The following is a 27,387-nucleotide window of genomic DNA, read 5'->3' as shown; positions in this document are numbered from 1 at the left end:
CAAGGCAGTCTGGGGGCGCTCTGTAAGGGCAGAACCCACCACTGAGTCCCTGATCTCAGGATCCCCCACATCCCAGCTCCGTGCCTTGCCTGCACAGGAGACTCCACCATTTGTTGAGGGAATAAATGGATGAATCCATGAGTGAAGGGGGACCGCTGCTCATTTAACCAAACGCTGAAAGTCAAGTCCTCTCTCCCTGCCAGCACGCCTGTATGCTGTCATCTCGGGTGTCCCATTCCCACTGACAACTCCCGACACATTAAGGAACGAATCTGTGACACACAAAAACAATGCCCCCTTGGAATAAAACCACTTGCGAAAAATGGGGAAAATTACCGAGAACGAGTCTCAGCCTCCAAGGCCACCTCACAAAGTGTGAGGGAAGAGGTATGTCCTCATGCCAGATGGTGACGTGGGGCCCGAGCCTAGGTAATCCTGCCCGGGCGTCATACAGCACCTTGTTCCCACCTCACTGAAAATTCTGGAGGAGCCTCTGCCTTTCTTCCACGCCTTAGTGCTGCTGGAAAGGGCTGATTAAATAGATATGCGAGGAACACATCTGCCTACTCTTGCATAACACTTCAGAATGACTTTTCTTTTTTTACTCTTTGGAGAACTGAAGACTATGTTAACTGAACAGAAAGAATATCACCATTTGAGTTGAAAATGATTCTGCCTTAGTCTTTTACTTATTCACAGTGAACCTGGGGACTCTCCCTTTCAAAAGGAAGTTCATGCATTAGTCCCTCTCCAGGTGTTCTACAGCTCTGTGTGTGTGTGTGTGTGTGTGTGTGTGTGTGTTCCATCTCACTACTCAGACCTTAGCATCCTTACCAGAGAGAAACCTGTATGACCCACATGGACCTCTATGCTTTCCAGTAACCAGATGATGGGTAGCTTTTCAGAGCCATTTATGCATTTCCCATGCCACCATTTCCTCCCCAAGAAAGCCGTGCATGTGTGTGCGTGCAGGGATCTCTGTGCTGTCTTGGGGTGACCAGCCGCCTGGGCACGTCTGCTGGGCTGGGTTTCCTCACTTCTCTTTTGTCTGACCCTCAGCACTTTCCTTTGGTTTCTGCCTGTCACACTCAAGCTTCCTGGATAATTTCACTTTCTCCTGATTCTGGTCTCTTTCACAGACAGTAATTATACTGATTGCCTGCCATGCTATTAATTATGGGATTTGCAGTTTATTTGTTTATTCATTCACTTATTCACTCATTCTTAGATTGGGGGGTCAATTGGTGATAACCATGGACCGTTTTCCCTCCAGACAATCTGGATTGCCGTCATTAACTTTGTGTCCCGGTTATCCACCATTAGCCATCCGCCTCCATTTTGGCTCAGAAGTAGAAGTGATCAGCATTGTGCCTGATGCCCAGTGCCCATGTTGTGAGAATCAAACGAGGTGGGCCATTGGCGGGGGGGGGGGACTACAATTTGTGGGGAGACTCTCAGGGAAGAAGGGAAGAAGTATGCCTTCCCCCTCTGCAAACCCCACCTGTTGCCCAAGATAACAGCTGTCCTCCCAAAATATTCTTGAAATTCAAATGCTTCACTTTATTAATGAGCCCTTCAGTGGGCTGGTGTTATCTATGAAAGGACAGTTGCAGGTATTTAAAAATTAAAGGCAAGTACCTCAAGCAGCAACTGCCAGCCCACAGTTCCCTCTGATTACAGGGACTGGAAAAAGCCATTAGCCGGGGTCATTCCACAGGGGAGAGAAAGATTAGAGACCGCACACACTATGAAGGCTCCTTTGGAGAAACCACCCCCAACTGCACAGAAATGGCAGTGAAGTCTACCCCTTTAACACACCCAGAGAGAGAGAAGGGGGTCGTTGGCTGGCGGGTGGGAAGGAAAATGAAGCTCACCCAGACAGGCGAGGGGTGCTGCTGCCCCAGGTGAGGCTGCCACTCGCCCCAGTGGTAGATGCCACTGCTCACCCACCAGTCCTTGCGACCCTCTCTACCAAGATCACCCCGCTGCACTCATTCTATGGAAGCCTGTTCTTGTCAGCCCCATGTATGGACAGGAACCCGTCACTATGAGCACAGAACGGAGGAAATCAAGACGAGGTGGCTCAGTCAGCAATTCCTAACCTCTGAATTATTGTTTCAAGTATAATAGGATACACATTTTTTTAAAAAAAAAGAGGAAATGAGACTACATTTTTTTCATTGCGAGCCCCTCACAGCACACCTGGGACATCAGAGAACTCCTGGGTTTAGCAAAGCTGGTGCTGGGAATCATGCTGTAAAGCACCTCCTTTGCCCTTATTTTTCATCTTGTTTTTATTTTTTTTAATGTTTATTTTATTTATTTTTGAGAAAGAGAGAAAAACAGAGTGTCAGCAGGATAGGGGCAGAGAGAGAGAGGGAGGGAGACAGAGAATCCGAAGCAGGCTCCAGGCTCCAAGCTGTCAGCCCAACGCGGGCCTCGAACCCATGGACCACGAGACCATGACCTGAGCTGAAGTCAGACGCTTAACTGACTGAGCCACCCAGGCGCCCCTTTCATCCTGTTTTTAATCTCTTCAGGGACAAAGGAATATAGTTTTGCAGTCTCTCTCTCAAAACCTTTGCAATAGATGTGTTTGAGAATTTTTAATTTTTCATATTTTAGAAAAGTGACATGGGACATATACCCCAGGGGGGGCAACATCCAGTAACCAAGCCATTAACACTGTTTGCAGTGGAGCATTATTTACAATAGCCAAGATATGGAGGCAGCCCAAGTGTCCACCCAGAGGTGAATGGATAAAGATGTGTGTATACACACACACGCGCGCACACGTGCACACAATGGAGTATCACTCAGCCATAAAAAAAAAAAAAAAAGAATGAAATCTTTCCAACTGCAACATGGATGGACCCAGAGAGTATGATGCTAAGCGAAGTAAGACAGAGAAAGACGAATATCATATTATTTCACTCCTATGTGGGATTTAAACAAAACAAACAAGAAAACGCTCTTAAATGCAGAGAACAAACTGGTGGCTGCCAGAGGGGGTGGGAATGGGGGAGGTGAAATAGATAAAGGGGATTAAGAGGTATATACTTCTAGTTACAAAATAACTAAGTCACAGAGCTGAAAAGTAGAGCACAGGGAATACGGCCAATAAGATTGCCAGTAATGTTGTTTGATGGAAGGTGGTGACTACGCTTATCACGGTGAGCACTAAGAAATGTCTAGAACTGTTGAATCATGTCACATACCTGAGACTAATACAACACTGTATGTTAACTACATTTCAATTTTAAAATCCTTTCTGCAAAAAAAAAATGTTTTTTGCATTAACATGTGTAAGTATTCATACTAACAAGAATAAATGAAGACTATAAATGGTGTCATGCCAATTTGGGTCAAATTTGGTCACCAAATAAATGGGGAAAAACTTGTAAGTTTTCCAGTGGGTCTGTTCTCTTGGTTTGGTTTCGTTTGTAATCGCAAATAAGGGAGTATATACCTATAATTCAAAACTGACTTGCTTCATCTAGATCTAAGAAACAGAAAATCAAATCTTGTTTTTCTTTAAACTTAAGAAAAAGTGAGGCATTTTTTAAGACAACTACTGCTATGAAAATAGTTCATCCAGATGCCAACCACCTTCATCTCAATGAACAGGACTTTTTAAATCTGTTTCTGTGCAGTGAACTTTAAGTCACCTATGTAAGGAATCGAGTCATTAAGTGGCAGAGAAATTTAAACAAACCCATAATTTCCTGGAACTTAGTCTTTCTGGCCTTAAGGAAGCATATTTTCAGGATGTTTGAAAATAGTTATTAATTTTGAGGGTAGGATTTCACATTATAAATAAATGATGACAGGGAGTGTTATCACCAGATTTGGCTTGATTTGAAAAGCAGCCAGAAAGTGGTGCTCTCTCTACCCCAATTCAAACGGATACCTGCTCTAAGTAAATCAAGCCAGCCTAATAAAGAATATGAACAAAGGCAATAAAGGTATCATTCGTTTCAGAAATTCAGCAATGTCTACCAAATGCAACAATAAATTTAAATATATTTAACTTTAAATTTGCAGTTTTCATCCGGTTCCCTAGGACATAAAGAGAACTTGTTTTTCTTTTTAATAAATGAAATGAATTTCCTAAAGACTATAAGAAAACTGAGGAAACTCCAGGGATAATGCTTCCATCTCATGTCTGTCCTGGATATGTCTAGACGTAGACACACAGATAACCCACTGTGTACGTAGATATTTCACTGATGATAAGAACCAGCCAGGAATAGCGCGCTTTATTATGGACCAGATCCTGAAATGATATTATGTTTCTCTATATACAATGAGAAGCTTGCAGTCAACTACAAAGTCTAGTTTTGGCTTTCACGTTACTGGAAGAGCATCGGACCTCACTGAAAGAGACAAGGAATAGGAAGAATGAAAGCTAGCATGCTAGCAGCAAACACCAGAGAACCTGATGCAACAAGGTTAGTTCAAGAAAATGGTTTCCGCTGCCTGATCTGGAGACTGTTCTACCAAAAAAAAAAAAAAAAAAAAAAAAAAAAAAAAAGGCCATAAAAATTTGTAGGGCTCAAAGTGTCAATCATCTGTGACTGGTGATGTTGTTATTTGGGGCTGTTGTTCAGAGCTCAAAGGAGGAGGCTTGCAGGTGGATTCCATTTCTCTCTGAGCCATGTTTGAAGCCGGCTTCCACTCCAGAAGGGGAAAGAATGCTATCCCAGCAGCCAGCTATGCCTGGGGCAAATCCCAGGCCCAGGGAAGAGCAGCAAGGTGAGGGTTGTGGCTGGGAGAGCCTGCTTTCCATTAACTACACTGAGAGCAAACAGAGGAGAAATTATTGGGGAGACGCATCCTGTCAAAGGCCAGAAATTGCTCTATTTTAGTTTAAATCAGCTCAGGATTTTGACAAAGGTTCGTGGAAAACTTCAGACACTCATGTCTCTAGTTCGCTCTCTGCAACGTCACTCTGTAGATATCTTTCTAAGGGTGACAGGAAAGTGCCTCCAATTTAGGCCCGTTATTTTTGCCTTCTGTTTCATTTTTAATGAAATTACCGATGTACAGAAAACTAGGGAGAGTAATACGAAAAGAACTCACATAATCCGCACCTCGAACGAACTAATACCAATATTCTGAGCTTCTACTGAGAGCTCACTCCACCCCACCCACCCCCACCACCGCCACCCTCCCGCTTCCTGGGTCCTATTCTTAGAAGGGAAAAGGAATCTGGTCCAATCTTCATTCTCAGCTAAAATTCTTTAAACCGAACTTTGGGTGAAGTGCAAAATATCCATCCATTACTTTAGACAAATATTTGGAATTCCTTAAGCAAAGAGTGAAATGGTCCAGTTTTGGTGTCTGAAAATCCAATCAGCACAGAGTTGCTCATTTCAACACACCCTTCTCCAGACCGGGTCCTCCTTGAGATCTCTCAGTTCCCTCTGGCACCTCCTCTGGCACCTCTGGTCCACAGTGAACCACCGTGCCACATGCCAAGTCTTTCTCCAACCAGAGGCTCTGGGTGACCACCCCAGCCCCATACCTCTCTCTGCAACACCTTCCCCCTCTGGACAGTATTCTTCTCCCACGGGACTTGTCTGTCTTTCTGAAACCTTATTGATACTTGTTTATGCCTGGGTGGCTCAGGGCAATGGGGAGGAGCTGTCGGGTCCATCTACTAAAGAGGACATTCCTAGGGGGTGAGGAGACCTTTTTCTCCATCTCCATCTCATCAGCATCTAGCACAGAGCCTGGCTCCCGAGAGCAAGCAGGGAATCGGGCAATGGAAGTAATGAACATCAGGCAGGAAGCCCAGGAGAAATGAATGAGTCTTGGCTTCCTTTCTGAAAGCACTGTGATGTAGGGACAGAGCTCAAGGAAGGAGTCAGGAGTCCTCGACTGCTGTTCAGCTTTGCCACTTCTGAGCTGTGCCACACTTGGCGAGTGACCTCACTTCTCGGGGCCTCAGTTTCCTTAATGGTAAAACAAAGGGGGGATTTGTTTCTGCCTCCGGGCAGATACTGGAGTTCAGCAATACTGTAAAGGCTGCAAAGATGGGAGTTGGCCAGAAGCTGGTGTGTGACATAGATGAGCATGGCTGGGACTGTTGCAGCTTTCTGAGGTCAAGACACTTGGCTACGGTATTCTCGGGCCTGCTAAGGTCATGACTATGCCCACGGAGCCCTGGTGAGGCAGAAGAGTGTATTGGAAACATCTGAGCAAAGTGCACTGAATGCCTTGGCTCGGCAGGGGGGCGGCTGGAGAGGGCGGGTGTCGGGGAGAAGGGGACCGTGTTGGTAAAGACAAAGAAAATGGTCGTAACACAGAACCTCCTGAAAGCTAAGACATCCCTTCTCCCCTTAAAAGATTCAATCGGTTTACAACCAAACTTTATTTTTTCCAATAATTTTTTTTTTCCTAAGGAGACTTCCGAATTCACAGCTGTTTTTCTGCTCCTTTGTGACGGTGGCTTTAGACCTAAGATGGAATATCTGTTATACACAGTGTTTATTATTATGCTCCACTGAATGCCAACATCACTCTCCAAGATGTGCTAAAGTTAGGTCTGTGACATTTCCCTTGAAGTGGGTGCTTTTATGTCTCTGCTGATGGCTGAGAAGAGGAGAAAGAGAGAGAGTGGAGTCTTTATTAAGAAGCCAGGGCTGGGGTGCCTGGGTGGCTGTCGGTTAAGCGTCCGACTCTTGATTTCGGCTCAAGTCATGATCTTGCGGCACGTGGGTTCTAGCCCCACGTCGGGCTCTGGGCTGACAGTAAAGAGCCTGCTTGGCATTCTCTCCCTCCCTTTCTCTCTCTGCCCTCCCCTGCTCATGCTCTCTCTCTCTCAAACTAAATAAATGAACAAAAAAAAAAAAAGATGGAAGAAGCCAGGGCTATCTTTCTCATTTGCATGAACCTTATGTCTTAATGCAAATATCACCCAACAGGTGGCCAGACGTGGTCCCTAAAGACTGGGTTGAACGGTTTCAACCAGGATCACCGGGGCCACGTTGCTCCTAATTCCATCTGGGAAGTGTTCTTTGGTGGCCCCAGCCATGCATCCTGTGGACAGCAGCAGCCTCTTAATGCCAGAGCCCTTGAAACAGGGCTGTCCAGGCCAGTGAGGGACACCTGCTGTTTAAACACTTGTAATTCTTGAGATGGTGCGAGAATAATCAGCAGTTGGGTGTCTGGGAGACGAGTCTCCAGCATTCAGCAAGCTGGATTTTCTTCACCAGCACCTGCTCTCCCGCCTCTCTCTGGGCAGAGGCTCCTTCCCCTGACTTGAGGGGTGTCCAGATCTATTTATCTTATCGGCTCCTGAAGCAGGCGGCCTTGTTCTTACCCTTCATAACAGACACTGTTCTCTATGATGTATCGGCTTTACAACATCACTGCTGAGGAGGCTGTAAGCTGGCAAGTGGTTCCACTTAACACAATGTTGTCACGAGACAATCAATTTCTCCTAAAACTGTGGCTTAGAAGCATTTGCGTCTTTCTGTCACGTTAAGCCTGCAATCACAGCGCTGTAAAGTGGAATGAGCCCTTGCATGCCGACATGTTTGGAAGCAACTCGTGTGCTCCTTTTATAGTTTTATTACTGAAGCCATTAGGGACGTTCAGCCACTCTGTCCACGTGAGCAGAGATGCATCGACCTATATTCAACTATTACCTTAAGTGCAGTTTCTATTTATGTCAGCAGCTCTCTCTTTCCAGCCTTCCTTCTGTTCTCCTTTCTCGTTGATGTACTGGAAGGACATCAACGTTGGCGTCACGCAGACCTGGGTTTGCGTCTGCACTTCCCGTTCTTACTGCTGGTGTCGTAAATAGTGACGGTGTGCCACCTGGCCGTGTCGCCTAACCTTCCGGAGCCTCAGTTTCCTTGTGTGCATGAGACCATACGGTCTGTCTCCCTGGGTTGCTGCGATGTTTAACTAAAATAACATGCATGGTTACCTTGCATGCAGACAGTGCTGGATAGATCTCCACTCCCACCCCATCCCTTTCCTATTGTCCACGTTGTTACTTTCCTTTGCACTCGAGTGAGTGCTGGGATGCACGTTTAACAAATCACACAGAGTGAATTAACGCCATTCTGAGGCAGGCTCGCCACCTCTCCTGGATGCCCACCTCCAGAGATAGGAAGCTCAGGGACCAGGAAGGAGGAAGAGGGGAGTGAGAGCAGGAGGAAAAGGGAAGGGGAAAGGTGAGAGGGATTCCTCTCCCACCAAAGAAGGAGAACACCCCAGTTGCTAATCTGGGGCCCACCTGAGAATTCAAGGAGTTCCAAGAAAAGCTATTAAAAGGTAATCTTTTAGTCTCTCAACAGAAGAATAAACATTTATTTATGGAGGGCTACCGCTTTTTATGTGCATTATCTCACAACCCAACTTTTAAGACACTGTTTTTACCCACTCCAAAGATGAGGAGACTGAGGCCCGGTGATCTTCGGCATCTTATCTTGTCAAAGGTCCCAGCTGGTAAGTGGGATTCAAAAGCCCATGTTTTGGCCCTCTGCTCTTTCTACCCTCCTACATTATGAGCAATAGCCTGTTTTCACATATTTCAATTCAGATTTTTAAAGACAATCACATTATAAAGACAAAGGTGATGACATCAGGAAGCTGGAGCACGATAGTCAAGACACGGAAGCAACCCAAGTGTCCATCAGGAGATGAAAAGATAAGGAAATGGGGTGTATGTGTGTACACACGTGCAGTGGAATATTACTCAGCCACAAAAAATTACGAAATCTTGCCATTTGCAACACAGATGGATGTAGAGGGTATTCTGCTAAGGGAAGGAAGTCAGACTTTGAAAGACAAACACCATGTTTCACTCATATGTGGAATCTAAAAAACACAAACAAATGAACAAGCAAAATAGAGGCAGACTCATAGATACAGGAAACAAATGGTGGGTACCAAAGGAGAGACGGGTAAGGGGGCGGGTGAAACAGACAAAGGGGATTAAGAGGTTCAAACTTCCAGTTATAAAGCAAGCACGTCATGGGATGTAACGTAGGGCACAGGGAATATACTCAATAATATTGCAATAATGTTGTATGGTGCAGATGGTAACTACTCTGAACATGGGGATCATGTTGCAATGTATAAAAATATCAAATCAGGGGCACTGGGTGGCTCAGTCAGTTAAGCATCTGACTCTTGATCTCATCTCAGATCCTGATCTCACCGTCATGAGTTCAAACCCCACACTGGGCTCCACGCTGAGTGTGAAGCCTACTTAAAATTTTATTTATATATATATATATATCATATATATCATATAATATATATGATATATGTGATATATCATATATATTATAATATATAATATATTTGATATGTATGATATATATTACATATATCATAGCTATTTGATATATATTATATATATCATATATATATCAAATAACTATGATGTAGACCTAAACTAAAACTAATATGTCAGTTTACACTTCAATTTTAAAAATATTTTTTTAAGCTAGAGCAATAAAAACAGAAGTGTTACCCTTAGTGTAAAACCCAACTATCTGAATGGGATTAAATGGTAATAAGTATGGTCCCTGTGGCCAGGTTAGAACTACTTATGGGACTTGAACCTTGCTTGTCCTGATGTTGAAAGTGGGCAGCATCACATGCTGGGATTCCTCTGCTCCAGCTCAAGGAACTTTTCACAACAGGAGCATCCTGGCTCAAGGTTACTCCATACTGTCGGCCCTAATCACTGCCACATACCCACTCCCTTCTTCATTGGGGCAGAGTCACCTGCACTCTCAGAGCCTGGCGGAGTCCCAGAGGCTATTACATTTGATATCCCTTCCTTTCACAGGTGAGGAAACAGAGCCAGCAAGGCTACGTGACTTGCCCAGGGTCACCCTGTTAGTGTGCCCTTCCTTCTACTAACGACAGCAAGAATTATTGATTACCTTTAAAACTTCCTATGATGTCAGTAGAAAATGTGCTCTTGAAAAGAATACCTGAAACATGGGAGTAAATGATTTGCCTCATGGCGGGGGGGGGGGGGAGGAAACCCTGCCACTACCACCATTTGCTCTTTATTTCTAGGACACACTTAAGAGCTCTTATCAAGAACATGTTGCATTTGCAAGTCTCCAGGTAAATTATCTTTCTCACCATTACTGCGTATTATTAAAACATTCACTGGATGCCAACATTCTAGAAGACTGTGATACAAGCTGTATCTGTACAGCCAAGTCCAGGTGCAGGGGCAGGCACACCGTGCTGCAGGTGCATGGGTTGGCAGCGTGTGGAGCAGCCCCCTTGAGTCTCTAAAACGAGCAGCATACATACATCCACCCATTCATTTGCGTGTACCGACGCTGGGTCCCACTGGGTTCATTGGCTAAGACTGACATACCACTGCTTGCGGATACGGTAAAAACAAGCAGAATAATTCGTGCAGCAGAGGTGATGTGCCTTTCCTGGGCATGGAGGCTGCCCTCAGAGCCGAGGCTTCAAGGGTCAGACAGGTGAAGCGAGGTTAGCGGGTGAAGAGCCTTCCTAAGACAACGGAACGTGGTAGGAATGTTTCCAATGGGAAAGGGCTAGGCGCTGTACTTTGGGCAGCCGCTGCTTGGCTCCAGAGCATTGGCCATGTGGAATGTTGGCCAGCTAAGCCAGATCTCAGATTTATCTTTAAGAAGCCAGAAATCCAGAGTTGTACGTTAAATCTGCTATTTTTCTTTTCTAAATGTTGGCAACTTAGTTGGTTTTTTTTTTTTTTTTTTCCTGCTCTGTGAGCCAAGTTTTGGCCAAGTCCTAGATACCAGCAGTGTGTGAGCCCAAGTAGAATTTTCCAGGGCAGGAACTGGGGGAATAGTTGGGCAGAGGATTGGAACTAGTATCAGGGGTTAAGCATAAGTGGTACTCTGGCTGCATAGGTCTGTCATGGCTCCCCAATCCTCTCGGTGCTTATGAAATCAACCTGATGAATCAGAAGTAAGATGTGGCAATTCTCATTCTCTGACTTCATAATCATTCCCAATTCTAGTGACATCCTGTTTCATGCTTTGCTGCCACGGTGACCTGCTGTATGACAAGGGTACAGGGGAGGGAGGTAGATGGAAGCACCAATTCCTGAAAATATTTGATCATTTGAAAAACCAAGTATCAACACAAATGCAGTCACGAGATTTTCAGACAGGTTTCCTTTGAGCCCCTTTTGTTTGGCCCTCGATCTGGAATACTGAAGGCTGCTTTCCTGGCCAATCAAGCATTCTGCATAGACCGTTCAGCCACACGGGTCGCACATCATGGATCCATTACTCAATTTGGTCTTAAAAACCGTAGGGGAAAAATTACAGTAAAAGAGAATTGGTATCTGAGCTGACACCATGTAGTAAGTCAACACAATTCCTGCCCATGTGACTCAGGGTAAAGTCAGCTCATCAATTTTAGATGTATCTAAATAGACCTAATAAATTCACCGAGCAGATGCCTATTAAAATTAAGAGTGCTCTTAAGGTTTTCCACAAATACTGTGGGTTGGAGAAGACTAGGATTATAACTTCATAGTAATGGTACATTTTACAAAGGCCATTTCTCTTCAGGCTAAGAATGGTGGAAAGTTGAGACAATTAGACGGAAAATTCAGACAGAATAAGCTTACTTTCAAAGTAGATGTTTCTGCTTGGAATCGTCACATTGAAAGCCTTCCCATTATCTAATTGTCTGGATATTTGCTGAAACCTAAATCATATTTGGACTCTGTAAGCAGAGTCCAAGAGAGGGAAATCGGCAAATGTCTGCAGACACCTATAAATATGCTCTGTGGGTAGCGCTTTTCAAAGTTTCAAAACCTACTTAAACAACCTCTTTAATTGCAGTATCCCAGCAAGGTTAAGAGTTTTAAGCTCAGCGCCGAGCTCCTGTTTGGTTTTTGGTTCTGTACTGCTGTGGTCTTAGTAGGGAGACACAGCTCACGTTCCGCAGAACGGGAAATGACAACGTGATTGACTTGGGATCGCCCCACAAAGTAATCGTTTCAACAAGAAAATATATTGCCTACATATCTGCAAGTGTTAGAGCCCAAAGTTGGGTAGGAAGGGGATAATACATCAAAACCGCAGCTGAAGACAACTGTGGAGTGTTCGTGCGGACTGCCCGCGGTACTGCCCGAACACTTTCTCCCGTATGATGTACATGTTAACAACCTGATGATATGATGAGAGAAAGACACACAAAATGGCTATTTTTCCTGGCGCACAGCCCTACTGTAAACCTGGGGACATGTAAATAACCCATCTCAGGCATGGTCCTGGCTATGTGTGAAGGATTCAGAGAAGTCAATGGAAGTGCATAATGGGTTTCTTCTGCAAGCACTGCTCTGCCTGCCGGCTCTTGGGGCTGCGCATATTGCGTCTACTCCACGCCCTCTTAGGATGGGAAACATGAAAATTGGGAGGTACATTAAAATGGGAAGGACTCGGTCTCGTTAGCTTGTAGGACATTTGTACAAAGAGGAATGCCAATTGTGGAAGGCTAGGGACTGATCTGTCATGTCAAGACAAATTAGTCTGCAAACGTATACATATATTCCCAAAGATTTCTAAAGCAATGAGAATCAGCGTTCTGAGGTTCCCATTATTCTTCCATTATGTGCAGCAAACTCTCCGAGGTAATATGCTTCTGTATTCTACGATAATACTGCTCTTGAGCCCTGGGTACATGTTGCCACTTCCTTTTCCCCGTGTACTTTCTCATCTAAAACTGCAACAGCTGACTGGTATCTGGTTTATGTCTTACTTACTCTTGTTATTGATTTCTCCTCTTTAGTGTTAAACTGAACAGATGCCATGAGAAACAAATAAGGGGACCTCAGAGCTTCTTCCCTTTGGGTTCAGTTTCTCCAGAATAGGAAGAACTGGCAAGTGAATGAATGAACAGACGATTGCTTTTAACCTGTCTATAAATACATGTTTACGTCTCTTGGTAATGGATTGCCCTTGTGAGCAAGTCCTCATTTAAGGTTTAATTTTAATCCACACATCAGAGATGGGAGATACGGAATTGCTCGGGCTTTGCTCGCAAGCTCTCTCCCTCTTCTTCAAGATAAAGCAAATTAATTAATGTGTACTTTTCAACTGAAGAAATGATTAAGACCCAGCTGTGTCTGTGAAATTGTAGTTGCGATGCAACACTCTGGGACTTGTTAATGCTTTTTTTGGCATGAAGAGGAGAGACATAGGTATCTAATATTAAGTGGTGTTCTAAAAAGCGTTAAGTTAGCAGTTTGTTTGCCAAATTAACTTTCAAAGACATCTAAGTTACTAAGTTTGACTTTTCTGCACACAAATCTTAAATGATTGATGGACTACTGTAAAATAGCTTTGTTCAAAAAGATCATCTTTGGCAGGCTACTTCAAAGGCTTTACCACTTTGGAAAGATGAAAAGATATCCCCATTTTACACTATTTTCCCAGTAGATCAACACTCACTTGAAATATGCCTGAGAATTATGCGATATTTACTGTATTATGAGTCTTCTTTCACTGTATCCAGCAGCCCTACGTGGGATTGCTTTTATTTCTAAGATTTAGGAGAATTTTCTACACATAAAGAGCATCTTTAAGAAAATACACCTGGGCAGAACAGTATATCTGGCATTTTTATTCACTACTGTTTCATTGCAAGGCAGTATTTGAGACTAAAATATACAGAGAGATGCTTTTTTTTTAATCAACAATACCATTACAGGATGTGGTTTCAGATTCTCCCTACAGTATCCTTCAGAGTCTAAAGGATTCATTTCTTTCTTTTTAGACATAGATTGTGTGATTTTATGTCTAAGGTCACTCTAGAATTATTGTGAAATTGTATAAACCAAGGGTGAACATCTCAACTAAGGGGTCAAGCAGATAACAAAAGTTAGCAAACAGGGCCCCATTATAGGGTATGTGTGTGTATGTTGGTGTGTGTGTGTGTGTGTGTGTGTGTGTGTGTGTGTGTGTGTTGGGGTGTGATGCCTGAAGGAACTGTGATTTAGGTCAGTATGTCAGATATTCTGATTTTTACTAGAAACCTCCTAATTTTGGGGGGTGCCTGGGTGGCTCAGTTAGTCAAGCATCCAACTCTTGGTTTTGGCTCAGGTCATGATCTCATGGTTCATGAGTATGAGCCTCACGTCCCGCTCTGTGCTGCTAGGTGTGAAACCTGGTTGAGATTCTCTCTCTCCCTCTCTCGCTACCCCTCCCCCGCCCATGCCGGCGTGCATGCTCTCGAGCTCTCGCCCTCAAAATAAATAAATAAAATTTAAAAAAGAAAAAAGAAAGAAACAAACCTCCTAGTTTTTCCAATACTGACAACTACTTTAAATTTTTGAAAAATCCTGAGCTGGCCAAACAAAACATGTCTGGGGGATGGCCTGCTGCCGTATACCTGCTCAGAAGAAAAGTATTTACATTAAAAAAAAAAAAAAAGTGTTCTGAGTTGTCCATTTTTTGGAATGCAGTAATTGTGAAACGGCCACCTATAATGGCCTTAAAATGGCTCAGGACAAAGGAACTCGGGCTCTGGGCCACGTGTTTGGAAGGGGCTTTGCAAAAGGGCTCGGATGCATGGGGAAGGAGGGTGCATAGTGGGTAGTGGTTACAGGTTTCTTATGTAAAACACAATAATCCGTGAACTCACAATGGAAAAGATACGAAGGCGAGGCCCCTGGTCTCTTAAATTTATCTTCAAGGCCATTTCATTTCATGGAGGTGAATAAAGCTGACTTGAAAAAAAAAATTCTTTCTTTGCTCTTTGGCAGGGTGAAGTAGAGAAATAAAGTCTCCCCGCTGAACTACTATGAGGTCAGAAGCCTTGCTGCTATATTTCACACTGCTACACTTTGCTGGGGCTGGTTTCCCAGAAGATTCTGAACCAATCAGTATTTCGCATGGCAACTGTAAGTATCCACAATTTCACTGTCCTTCTCTCCCTTGGTGGGCACTGTAGGCTGCATCAGCCAGCAAAACATCAACATTTTCTAAAATCTAATACAACAGGAGACTGTTAGTCACTTTAACTTGCAGGTGACAGAGGCGTCTCGTCAAATTGGTGAGATGGCTGTTCTGTAACTCTGTTAAATACTGGTGTGGAGACACGTGTGAACATGTGTGTGTGGATGTGAAATGCTTCTCAGTACCTCTGATGAAGTCTCAAGTCACTGCAAGGAGGCCATTCATGATCATGCCCGAAAACCTGCCATGGGAGAATGTCACTACTTTCCGTGTATTGCCAGTGGTGATGTTTTCGTATGTAGTTAGTGCGTGGGCATTTTACAAGATAAGAACAGGAAATAAGATGGTTCTGGAGGACTTAGGGACACAAATTAACTTTTCTTTTACACTTAGAACAGCTATCATTGCTAGCCTTAAGAGGGATTCTGAATTCACAGAGGACCTATTTTAACTATGTATAACTTTCCTTTTAGTCTCTGCCTCGGTGTCAAGGGGAGAAAACCACACAATTAAGAATTCAGTTGACTACTGGAGGGAAGTCCTACCTGAGTGTGGGATGGAACAGGCAATTAACTACTTCTTTCCCTTCTCTCCAAAAGACAAAATGTTTTATCACAGTAAAGGTGAAAGAGAGTCTTTTACCCAAATATCTATTTTCCCAGTAATCATCCCAAAACAAACACTCAACAAACCAGAAGGAAGGTGTTTAGCATTTATATGGGATACTAAGGAGATCCATCAATGCCTGGCTTTCTGCTGGACAGTCTAGGTTGAAAAGAGAAATAATTTTACACGAAGGTGAAGTGGCAAGACCTGACAGAGAAAATAAAGAGCAAACAAAAGTCAGGGCGAGATTAAGGACCAAACTGTGTCATTCGAAATCGTTGTTCTTAAAGTGGCAGTCCACCTGACTCAAGGGCCCTAACCTTAATACACATTTCTTAATCTCTAATCATAATTAAGATAGGTATTCTACCTTTGGTGCCCCTGTGAAGAAGTCCCCCAGCACAAATGTGCTGCTGAAAATCCAATGTCCGTGGACACTCACATTCTTGACAGAAGGGAGATGTGAATTTGTTTTAGCGAGCTCCTTGATGAATGGGTAAATGAAATTTCAGAGCAGTAGAGGGGGAAGCACAAGATACTCCCATACCAAGCTTGATATACCAAGGTATATTTTACTCTCTGATACCCACCGTGAGTACTGCTCAGATACTACAGGGGTTTAATGTGTATGCATGTGTCGGGGTGGGGGGGGGTGTTTGTGGTGTCTGGATGGCTCATTTAGTTGAGCATCCGACTCTTGATTTCCGCTCAGGCCATGATCTCATGGTTCATGGGATTAAGCCCTGCATCGGGCTCCACACTGACGGCATAAAGCCTGCTTGGCCGAGATTCTCTCTCTGTCTCTCTCTCTCCCTCCCTCCCTCCCTCCCCCACCTCCCTCTCTCTCTCCCTCCCACTCTCTCTGCCTCTCCCCTTCTCGCACACATGTGCACACTCTCTTTCTCTCTCTCTCAAAACATGTTTTTACAGTGTAGGGATCTGAGCATAAATCTGAATGGTTTTCAAATTATTATTTACACCCCACCCACCCACCCCCCAAAAAACATTTCTAAACGTGACTCATCTTTCTTTCCTCCTGAGTTTCTTTGGAGGACTGCCAGTGCTCTGGAGATTATAGGTTTAAAGGTAGAGAGATTTTTGAGATGTAGGTATTTCTAAAGGTCAGATATTATTGCAAATTGCCCACTCTCAGCTAAAGAGAACTGTAGGAAAGCAGAAATATATTCATTGACTCTCCAAGTCAGGGAAAATTCCAGATCACCCGACTGGCTACACTCCGTTTGACCCTGTCCTGTCGAAGCCCCCCGCTCCTGTGAGATTAAGCCAATTGCTTAACTCAAGAGTGAACTTCCCACAGTTCCTAGAATGCCAACCAACCTAGCAGGGCTGCCTTCAATAGTAGATTATTCCAACTGGACGCCTGTGGAGACTGTATTTTTCTTCTGGCTCCTGGATGAGGGCTCTCGCCTCCAGACCACATTGCCTTTGTGGTGATTGATGGGAAAGCTGCTTTGAAATAGTTTTGTCCGGAGACAAGATCTTTGGCAGGCTGCCCCTCGGGCTTAGCACTCTAAAGAAGATGAAAAGAAAACGGGAAGAAAAGAGCACCTTCATGTAAAGGGTTCACTTGCAACTTTAACCCCCAGAAAGAGGGACAAGTCAGAAATTGTGACACTCAGAAACAGAAGTCCAGGCTTATTATCATCTGGAAATGAAACTGTAACTTGATCGTCCCTTACAGAGCACCGTCTATCACAGGCTTTCCTAAAATAACAGACTCATTGGAAATGGAAAGTGGTGGCATGGACTGACTCAAATATGGTTTTGTTTTGTGGCCGGGCCCCCCTCCTCTCCCTGCCCTGTCAATTCTTGGCTTGATTTCCTTTCCCTCTCTTGCCCCATCTCTTCTTTTCACAGATACAAAACAGTATCCGGTGTTTGTGGGCCACAAGCCAGGACGGAACACCACACAGAGGCACAGGCTGGACATCCAGATGATTATGATCATGAATAGAACCCTCTACATTGCTGCTAGGTGAGTTGCCTTTTCCTCATGTCTGTCCTCAGCATCCGACAAAGGTCCTAAGATCGAATGTGCCTGCGATGCCTCGTCTTAAAAAAAGATCATGACATTCCCAAATAATGTGTTATTTAATTTGAAGGCTACTTTACTTTGTCAAGCTATCATTCTTGCAAGATTTTCTGTGTCTGTTTAACTGTAGGTGGATTTAGAGCGAAATAATTGCATATTTTGGAGCTTAGACTCAAAGAATCCACTCTCTTGAACATATACGCAAATATCTACTCCAGCGACCAGTATGATACTTGTTAAATTAACTTGAATTTGTAAACATTTATTATAAAGATATGGGTGTGGATGTGTATTAAGCCTGTTAGTATTTTTGTAGTGAATATATGGTGTATCTCATTACTGCCATAGAATGGCAGTAGAAAGTTTTTGATTTGGATCTAGTAAGAAAATACTCATCCATTGGGTACTGTCATCTAAATAGACCATGTCCTAAGGCTGAATGGCAGGGTAAGAATACAACCTCAACAGTGCTCACGTGGATTTAGGCTTTTTTCCTCATTCTGTTCTTAACTTACCTGGACCACAACTGTTCTGGCCATAAGTGTCCTCTGTCAAATGAGACGCTGGATTAGATTATCCTAAGAAATCCCTTGGGGTTGGGGCGCCTGGGTGGCGCAGGTTAAGCCCTGTCGGTTAAGCGTCCGACTTCAGCTCAGGTCACGATCTCAAGGTACGTGGGTTCAAGCCCTGCGTCGGGCTCTGTGCTAACAGCTCAGAGCCTACAGCCTGCTTTGGAGTCTGTGTCTCCCTCTCTCTCTGCCCCTTTCCCACTTGTGCTCTGTATCTCTCTCTCTCTGTCTCTCAAAAATAAACAAACATTAAGAAAAAAATTAAAAAAAAAAAAGAGAAGTTCCTTTGGATTCTAACAATGTATGATCCTCAGTTTTGGAGGTATGTAGCTCATTCAAAATAATTCTAAATGAAGAGCAACAAAGAACGCTATCTTGTGGGGTTCCACTGTGATCTTAACTTGGGTCTAGACTGATTAATCACTTCACAGTGGGAAGAAAACATAGACAGTGTGTTTGTGATACTTGTATGGCCGTGAACATAGATAAGGAACAGGTAAATAACAACAGTGCTTGATTCTTCCAAAGCACTTAGGTGTTCTAAAATGACAAGCTAGGCAACATAAACCAAAAACCACTGGCCACATTAAAATATCCTTCGAGTATCCCACAAAACATCCCAGGGAGCAATGCCAAAACACTTTTTAACAATTTTACTTCACAAATACTTATATGGTATATACTACTTGTACGTTCTATATAAATCATGCTATGTAAATTCTTTATAAATGTTAATTCATTCAATCCTGGAGGGAAAAAAAAAAAAAAAACACCTTAGGTGAAGGAGCTATTATTATCCTCATGTCTTACAGGAAGAAAGCAAGGTACAGAAAGGTGAAATGCCTGGGCCACGATGGCAAAGGCAGGATTTGAAATGGGGTGGCCTTGCTCTACACTCTGGGGATTTACTTCCTGTACTAGGCACCTACTGAGTAGGAAAGTTGATCCTATTTATCTGGCAGTAACCTTCTAACCGCTGTTGCCCAAGAACACAGCCAGTGTGGGTATTCACTGGAAAGCATTCTCATAAGGGCCTCAGCAGATGCCTCTCTGGTAGAATAGCAGGTCCTTCTGGGGCACCTGGGTGGCTCAGTCTGTTGAGCATCCGACTCCTGATTTTGGCCCAGGTCATGATATAATCCCAGGGTTATGGGATCGAGCCCCATGTTGGGTGGGGGGCACTTTAGATTCTTTCTGTCTCTCCGTCTGCCCCTCTCCCCCAATCATGCTCTTTCTCCCTAAAATAAAAGTAAAATAAACATTTTAAATGTTTAAAAAAAAAGAGTATCAGGTCCTTTTAAATACCATTTTTAGTTTCCTAAATGTAGCAGGACTGGAAAATTACATTTGTACCCAATTATCTATGGGCAGGTCAAAACAAATGATTATGCTTTGGATCTGTGAGATTCTTGAGTCAAGAATCTTCTGTGAATGACTCACTTTGTAACTGAGTCTCTAGTGGACTGTCCCTACACCTGATGATTTAATGTGGGTGTGGACTGCAGGTCCGGGGTGGCCCCTGAGTTATGAGCCAAGTGCTGCGCAAACTTAAAAAGTGACCGTTATTCCAGCTTGTTAAAACCAAGACAGTGTTATCCTAACCCCCACCCCCCAGAAAGGAGAGACCAGAAACGTAAGGGAAAAAAGGAGAGAAACACATTCATGCTTTTTTAAGACTATAAAACAGACTTGGGACACCTGGGTGGCTCAGTCGGTTAAATGTCTGACTTCGGCTTAGGTCACAATCTCAGGGTGTGTGGGTTTGAGCCCCACCTCGGGCTCACTGACAGTGTGGAGTCTGCTTGGGATTCTCTCTCTCCCTCCCGGCCCCTCTCCTACTCGGCGTTCCCTCTCAAAATAAATAAATAAACTTTAAAATAAATTAAATTTAAAAAAAAAGACTATGAAACAGACTTGCCTTTCGTGAAAGGTCAAATTTGTAAAACGCCCTCACACTGACATTTTGACTTCCACTCTACACACACAGCCCCTTCCCTTCGATCCACACCCTTAGGAAAACTCCTCAAGGAGCTCCCTGGCCACCGTGTTTAAGGTCTCTCTTCGCCCTTCAACTTCCCAGCACTGCCCAGAGGGATCCAGGTTCCTAGGCAGCAAGGGACCCGACTTAAAGTCATATCCTTTCCCCAGGCTCAAACCAGGGCAACTTTCAGTTCAGTTTTGCTCACTGTGGGGGAGGAAGAGGGAAGTCCTTGGATTAAGTCAGTTTGTGTTCAAATAACTTAATTCAGTCAGAGTGGCTTGTGAACCCTGAGATGAACACACGGATAGCTGGGAATAGCCCTCCATTCTGGTCTTAGATTTAGCATAAAAGCGCTGTTTCTGTTCGCTGGGCAGTGGGATCTCTTGGATATTGAAAAAGATTGCCACTGTCCAAAAGGTTTCATTCAGGGAATTCTATTTCTAAAAGGCTTCCCTGCTCTTCCAGACAATCTGAGTCAGCAATCAGAAGCCAAGGCCTATCCAGAACCCAGAGACTGAGTGAGCCTTGATGGCAGGAACCCCTTTCAATTCGGCTTTATTACTATCCATTTTGAAGATCCTTTTTTTGTTTGTTTGTTTAATCTCTGAAACTGCTAATTAACATAAACAGGCCATGCCAGAAGGGGGCAATCCGAGAGCTTTCTGAGGAATTGCCAATGCATATTAATCAGTTGTTAATTTACAATTCATATATTCAGCTCCTACTTAAAAGTTTTGAGGGGAGGCAGGGTAAGGAAAAAACTAGAGTCCCTGCAAACCTGATACTGAAGTAATAAGCAATTCCATCCCAATAATGAGCCTGACCCACAGCACCACCAATAAAGTCAAACAAGTAATAAAAGAATGCAATAAAACTGCCTTGAAATTAAAGGGCAGGGTGATTCTGGCACCCTACTGAGGTTCCAAGAACTTCCCAATTCAGCAATTTACAAAAAAAAAAAAAAAAACAGGCTCACCATTCTCCCTGACCACACACACGCACGCACACGCGCGCACACACACACACACACAGAGGCTCACACGCTCACAGTTGCAAGGAAATTTTATAAGCCAACAGCCTTGCCCCCAACTTTTATTTTCACATGAGAGAGCCAGTTTTGATTTCTATTTCTCTCTGTTGTACTTTCCCTAAAAGCAGTAGCAGACAGATTTCCAAGGAACCGTGGGGGAAAAAAATTAAAGTGAATCCTGACAGCAGATCGTTCCTTTCTTTTTTTCTTTCCTTTTTTCTTCCCCCCTCCCTCCACTTTCTCTTAAGTAATGAGGGGGCTTGAAAGTCTCCATGTGGGAGCCTTGAGGTCCTGGCTTAAAGCTGTGGGTAATTTTCCAGCCCCAGGACTTCCTGCATTTTAGAAAAAGTCAATGTTATTTCAAGGGAAAACGAGCTGTTTTGCTTTCCCTCACAAGCCCCCCATCTTTCCAGTTGAGCATAGTTCTTTTCTTCTCTTTCTTCTGAATTCCAGACAAAAACGCCCTTGTACTCCGCTCACACAGAAGGGGATGTTTAAATATAGCCCCACACCTGAGCTGCTGATTCTGTTTCTTCCCTTCCAGGGGGGAGATGGGCAGCAAATTGTAAAGACAACCAAATTCTCAGCAAAACAGGAAGGTGAACAGAAGCAAGAAATGTAAACTTTAGCTCAAGTACATTTAGACCTTAATTTCTTAATTTCCAGAAAATAGTGCTTTCTGGAAATAATTTCACCTTTACCATCTCCCAGCTTGTCAATCAAATTGTCAAAGCTAAGGCTGAAAACACGCTTTGTAAAGGGGGAAACAGCCAGAGATTTGCTTTTTGTTAGTCTCCTCGCCCCCCCCCCCGCCCCTCCCCACTGGTGATGAACAAGTGTGGTATGCAAGTGATCGGTTTGTGGATTTGAAGACGCTGTAAAGGCACATGAACCCATCTGTGTTCTGGCTTTGGGGTCAATTTAACTTTCAGAGTCCTCTCTCCTGAACTACACACATACAGATATTGTAGTTGTGGCATGAGGGACACTACAGCAAGGTTTTTTTAAAAGGTGCCCCCTCCAGAAAGATCCCATGATTTGTCAGAAATAGCAGAGTGGGTCCATCGGCACCTCTCAGAGGCTGAGCGGTTCCCTTTTTCTTGCATGTGAGTGTCTCGTTTTTTAATAACAGGGATATGGATTTATCTGCCTTGAATGAGATATATACTCATTCAGGAGAACATTAACTATCTCGACTCTTGTGTTTGACACTATTAATTTTTCATTGTTTACAGGGACCATATTTATACTGTTGATATGGACACCTCACACACAGAAGAAATTTACTGTAGCAAAGTAAGTAGTTTTAAAACCATCTTTCTAGCATGAAGGGCTTTAGGATAGTTCTTGAAGGGAATACATATTTTAACTGTATTGTAATTGATTGAGATGACATGGCCAATAATTTGGAACATTTTGTGGAATCCTAATTTGAGGCTAATACATGTTCAGAAACAGTTACATGCTTCACAGTTTATTCATTAAATATGTGTGCATATATAACTTGGGAATTTTAGGTCATTTCTAAATTCCTTTACTGCCATGTTTGTCCAGGAAAATATCAGTTTTCCTGTGTAAAATTTTTGCCCCACAAATGTTTCCATGTTACATTTCCATGTCTTACAGTATTAGGATTTGACTGTTGTGGCTCAGGAATTTGATGATTATCCGTTTCAGACAGACATAAAATACAACCTAAGCTTCCCCTATATAACTCCACATGGAGGTATTTTAGTTATTAAAATCTGCCATAGAAGTAGACGATTCCTTCGGTCCATGAATTTACGTGGAGTGTAACCTGAATTCAATCTTTGTCCACCTAAAGTGAATGTCCCCTTTATGTGTAAGTAAATGACTTCCATATTTTAAGGAAAAAGCGTGCTTTATGAAAACTGATTTGTCAACTGAAAGGAAAGGGCCAGGACATGTATTTTATCAAAACGAGCGTAATTTAGCGAGTTGATTGGGATATTCTACGTGAAATTTCCACACTGCTGTTTGTTCCTCTTTCCTTTCTCCTTCATCTTTATCTCAAAAGAAGATCATTCCGTAGCTTAATGAATAGATAGGAGTTCAAAATTAAATGAACAGTTCTCATCTCTGATCTTTTGTTGTTATGGTGAATTAATCATGGAGAAAGGGTGCGGAAAGCTTTCAATAAATATATGTTCAGCCTCCATCTCCCCAAGGGAACGCTTACTTCTGAAATCAAATGCAACCAACCACCCCTGGACTCTAATTGATTTCTTTCTTGGTCCCTGCAGAAACTGACATGGAAATCTAGACAGGCTGATGTAGACACATGCAGAATGAAGGGGAAACATAAGGTAGGCAATTTTCATTTCTCCTGCAGCTGCCACTTTGGGTTAAGTTTCTGACGGTTATCTCCAGCCGTAGACCGTGATGCGGAATGGATCGTGAGAGTCCCTTTTCCCTCGGTAATTGCTTTTTCCATCAACTTATTGAAGGCTTTAATTTGCAGAAATAGTTTGCTTTTAACGTGATGAAATATTACGACAGCTGCTAGGGCTGCATCATGAACTACGTCGGGGCGCCAGGGATTACGGCCACAAAGCTGGCTGCCCCCACTCTTCTGAGTGCACTCTATACTAGCCCACCGCGCACACCCAGAGCCCCCAGGGAGGCTGGAGAAGCGTGCAGAAAAAAGCTGCCGCAGACCTTGGGGGGGGGGGCTGTGTTTTAGTCCTAGACCAATGTAAAAACACACTTCAGCCGGGAGCCCTGCAACATCAAGGGACCCTGGGACATCTGGTGTTAAAATTAATATAATGGAAGGCTGGCACTTCCAGGCTTGTCGTCCTTTTGTGGCGTAAACACACGCTCGCTCCTCTCTACGCCTGCCTCGTTTTCACTGTTAAAAAAGCAACTGCGGTCAGCATCACCTTTTGGTAGACAATCAGGAGGAGCTCGGGTGTGTAACAGAGGAGCCCCACGGCCACCTTTGCTCTAACCTTACGGTTGGCAGATCACGGTACACAGGAAAGAACGGGTTTTCTGTACTGAACTGACTGGACACAAACGAGTCTGAATTATTTTTCAGGATGAGTGTCACAACTTCATTAAAGTTCTTCTAAAGAAAAGCGATGATACTCTGTTTGTCTGTGGAACTAACGCCTTCAACCCTTCCTGCAGAAACTATAAGGTAACTGCGGTTCTGTCTGTTGGAACCACTCGGGGCTGGAGGTATTTCATAATTTACTGTGATTGTACCTGCAGCGACCTAAGACGGGTAATTCAACACCGTCGGGTGCCTCTCGCTCGTTGGGACTTCGTGTGTCCCTCCCCGCGAGTGATCCTGAGCAGGCTTCTAAGCTTCCTGTTTGACACACCTTGCAGGGGCCTGCCCAGCAAAGTTCGTTTCTGTAAGATCCTACTCCCCATTGTTCAGAACACCAGCAGACTTTCCCATAGGCACCGTGTGGGCTTCCCCTCTCTCCCCTTCCCTGCCTCCCTCCCGCCCCACCATCTCCTCTCTGAGCACAAAAAAACACACTTCTGTTGGGAATGATTCCTACTTTAAAAGGCATCTCAAAAGCGCGCCATGGAAACTGTAGACTTTCTTTTAGATAAGATTTCGAAGAACACGGAAATTTAGTTCCACTAAGCACTCCGCTTACTTGACTGTGGCCTTACCTACTCTGGCCTTTATGGAAGGGGGAAAAAAATGAACTCTTGAAGCATTCACACATCTAGTCGGTTCTGAGCAGCCGACAGGGGCAGTGCTGAAGAAGCAGGAGCCGCCAGCTGAAGACGTGCCAGTGACCCGAGGTCCTGGCTCGGCATCTGTTAGCTCTCCTTGCCCCTTCTTTCTGCCACAGTCTTCCTTTCAGCAAACATGTACAGAGTTGCTCACATGGCCAGGCACTGACTGGGGTTATAAGGACAAACAGGAGGCCTCCGTCCTTAAGGAAGCCAGACAGGGAGATGAGAATTCCCAATTCCATGGGCTTGTTGCTGTGACATAACACAGGGCACTATGGAGGCACAAGAGAAAGGTACTAACCTTAGCCTAAGGTGAGGAATCAGACAAAGCTTCTAGAAGGAGGTAGATGACCCTTCTCTTCAAATGCTCCCCCTGCTGTTCTCACATGTGGAACATGAGCACCTCCAGCCCAGAAGACAGCCTAGAGTTCTGTGAGGGCAGGGACCACGTCTGTGACAGTCTGGAATCTGACCAATACCTCCAAACAGGTGCTCTGTTAATTCTGGTGGGGTAAAGAGTGAATGGAATGCCTAATTTTTGTTTTAAAGAGGAAGTAGAAGTTAGCCAAATGAAGGGAGGAGGGCATTCCGGGCAGAGGGAACAGCATGAACAAAGGCACTGAGTGAGAAACAGTGTGTTGAGCTTGAGAAACTTCATTTGATTCTGAAGTGCCGGGGTGTGAGGTGACAATAACAAACAAGAGGCTGGAGAGGGAGGTGGCCCCAGGGATGAAGGGAAGAGAAGAGATTCAGGAAATACTTAAGTGACCAAAGCCAGGAGGATGTAAGAACTGATGAGAAGCACAGGACAAGGAGAGAGAGGAGTAAAGAAGGACTGCCAGGCTGTCTCTTGGGTGAGTGAATGGATGGAGATGCCACGGGTTCACACAGGGAACAGAAGCAGAGAAGCGGCGGGCTGGCAGAGGCAGGTAGCAAGAAGGTGCCCGAGGCTTCAGTTTGGAGCATCAGGAGGGCCCCCGGCTCTGCGGTTGGCAATGCCTGCCGATGGGATGTGAACAGAGCTGATAAGAAAATGCATGGGTGAGCCTTGATTTAGGGAGAGACATGGGGAGAAATACACATTGGGTCTCACCAGGCATAAAGTGAACCCTGAGGGGCATAAAGAATGAGAAATGATAGGGGTGCCTGGGTGGCTCAGTCGGTTGGGCATCCCGCTTTGGCTCAGTTCGGGGGTTTGAGCCCTGTGTTGGGCTCTTGCCCTGGCAGTGTGGAGCCTGCTTGGGATTCTCTCCCTCTCCCTCTCTCTCTACCCCTCCCCTGCTTTCATTTCTCTCTCTCAAAAGAGAAACAGGAGGATATCAAAACCAGAGGGCCCACCACCCTTTGTCTCGACAGTTTTAAAACACCCTCAGTCTCAGCACGGACATCAGAGGGAGGGTCTGTGTGACCCTCAGGCTCATCGTCCATCTTACATTTGGAAAGGGGCACCAGCAAGGCCAGGATTAGGGTGACGCAGGGGAGGCATGCGCCTCAGGCACAGAAAGTAAGAGAATTCTGTATCAAGGTGGGTGATCGCTTAATGCAGTATTTTACAAAATCTAAACTGATGTAAAACACACTCCCCTAAAACAGCAAACTTTTTAATAAGGAGCTGGATCCATTCGGTCTGTAACAAAGGCAGTCCGTCCAAACTCTAGCTCAGGCCGGTGACAGCGTGCAGCTGACGTTGTGACTTTAATTCTCCCACTTAATATTCTGTCCCCGTATGTCATTGTTTAGGACTCATTAAGATTAATGCTTTTCACAATTCCCAACCAATTCCCTAGCTGGAAAGCTATCTTTTATGACAAATTACAGGTTTTCTCAGCACTGTGATACACAGACCGGGAGTGGTCTAGCTCATTCTTCCCACACATGTTCCATTCCCCGGGATGCCTCACCTGTGGCGATACGTCCACCTCTCGCTTGTTCCAGTCACCCCTGCTGAGGCATGTTCTGGAGCCTGGGCCTCCCAAGAAAGCACACACGGATGTTCTTCCCGCACAGTCCCATCTGTCTCCCTGCCTAGCACTGTGAATGGTAGCAAGCACCCCTGACATCGGTCAGAGCAGTGTTTTTTTCAGACTCAGGGCACAGTGGATGATATGAGACATTATGTGTTTGGCTGCAGGGAGAACAGACATTCTTTCCCTTAAGCACTGTTTATGAACAGATCAACACTAAAGGTTCAAAGCAAAACCGATGACCAATCTTCCCACACCCCCAAAAAGCCCCAAGTCTCAGCACAGAAGCATCAACTTGAAGCAGGAGGGTGACAAATTTTTGGTCTCCACCTCTTTTGGTCTCCACCATGCCCTAATTCATACAGTTTTTTCAATGGAAGTAAGCTGGATGATTCAGAGAGATTACAGCCCCCAAACAAGAGCACTTGGGAAAGAATTCTGAAGGCCACCCACCACAAATCTAAAAGTTCACTCCATACCTTTTGCCCTCCTGTTCTCCAAACCTCTTGA

The 27,387-nt window shown here is 44.3% G+C and overlaps 1 protein-coding gene across 1 annotated transcript in view; it reads left to right on the top strand.

The window, feature by feature from the left end:
• Window positions 1–27,387, top strand: part of SEMA6A (semaphorin 6A) — a 132,376-nt gene that overhangs the window by 55,818 nt on the left and 49,171 nt on the right. The window contains exons 2-6 of the mRNA XM_047092957.1: window positions 14,759–14,896; window positions 17,436–17,553; window positions 22,426–22,486; window positions 23,455–23,517; window positions 24,252–24,353. Coding sequence (XP_046948913.1) covers window positions 14,797–14,896; window positions 17,436–17,553; window positions 22,426–22,486; window positions 23,455–23,517; window positions 24,252–24,353 — 444 coding nt within the window. The 5' untranslated portion in view covers window positions 14,759–14,796. The remainder of the gene's footprint in view (window positions 1–14,758; window positions 14,897–17,435; window positions 17,554–22,425; window positions 22,487–23,454; window positions 23,518–24,251; window positions 24,354–27,387) is intronic.

The sequence above is a fragment of the Lynx rufus genome, unplaced genomic scaffold (assembly GCF_022079265.1).
Source record: "Lynx rufus isolate CCGP_SWC_20201006 ecotype Redwood Valley unplaced genomic scaffold, mLynRuf1.p SCAF_1, whole genome shotgun sequence".
In the NCBI taxonomy this organism is placed as follows: Eukaryota; Metazoa; Chordata; class Mammalia; order Carnivora; family Felidae; genus Lynx; species Lynx rufus.
Note: the sequence above shows the minus strand (reverse complement) of the source record. Positions and strands in the feature narration are given on the sequence as shown.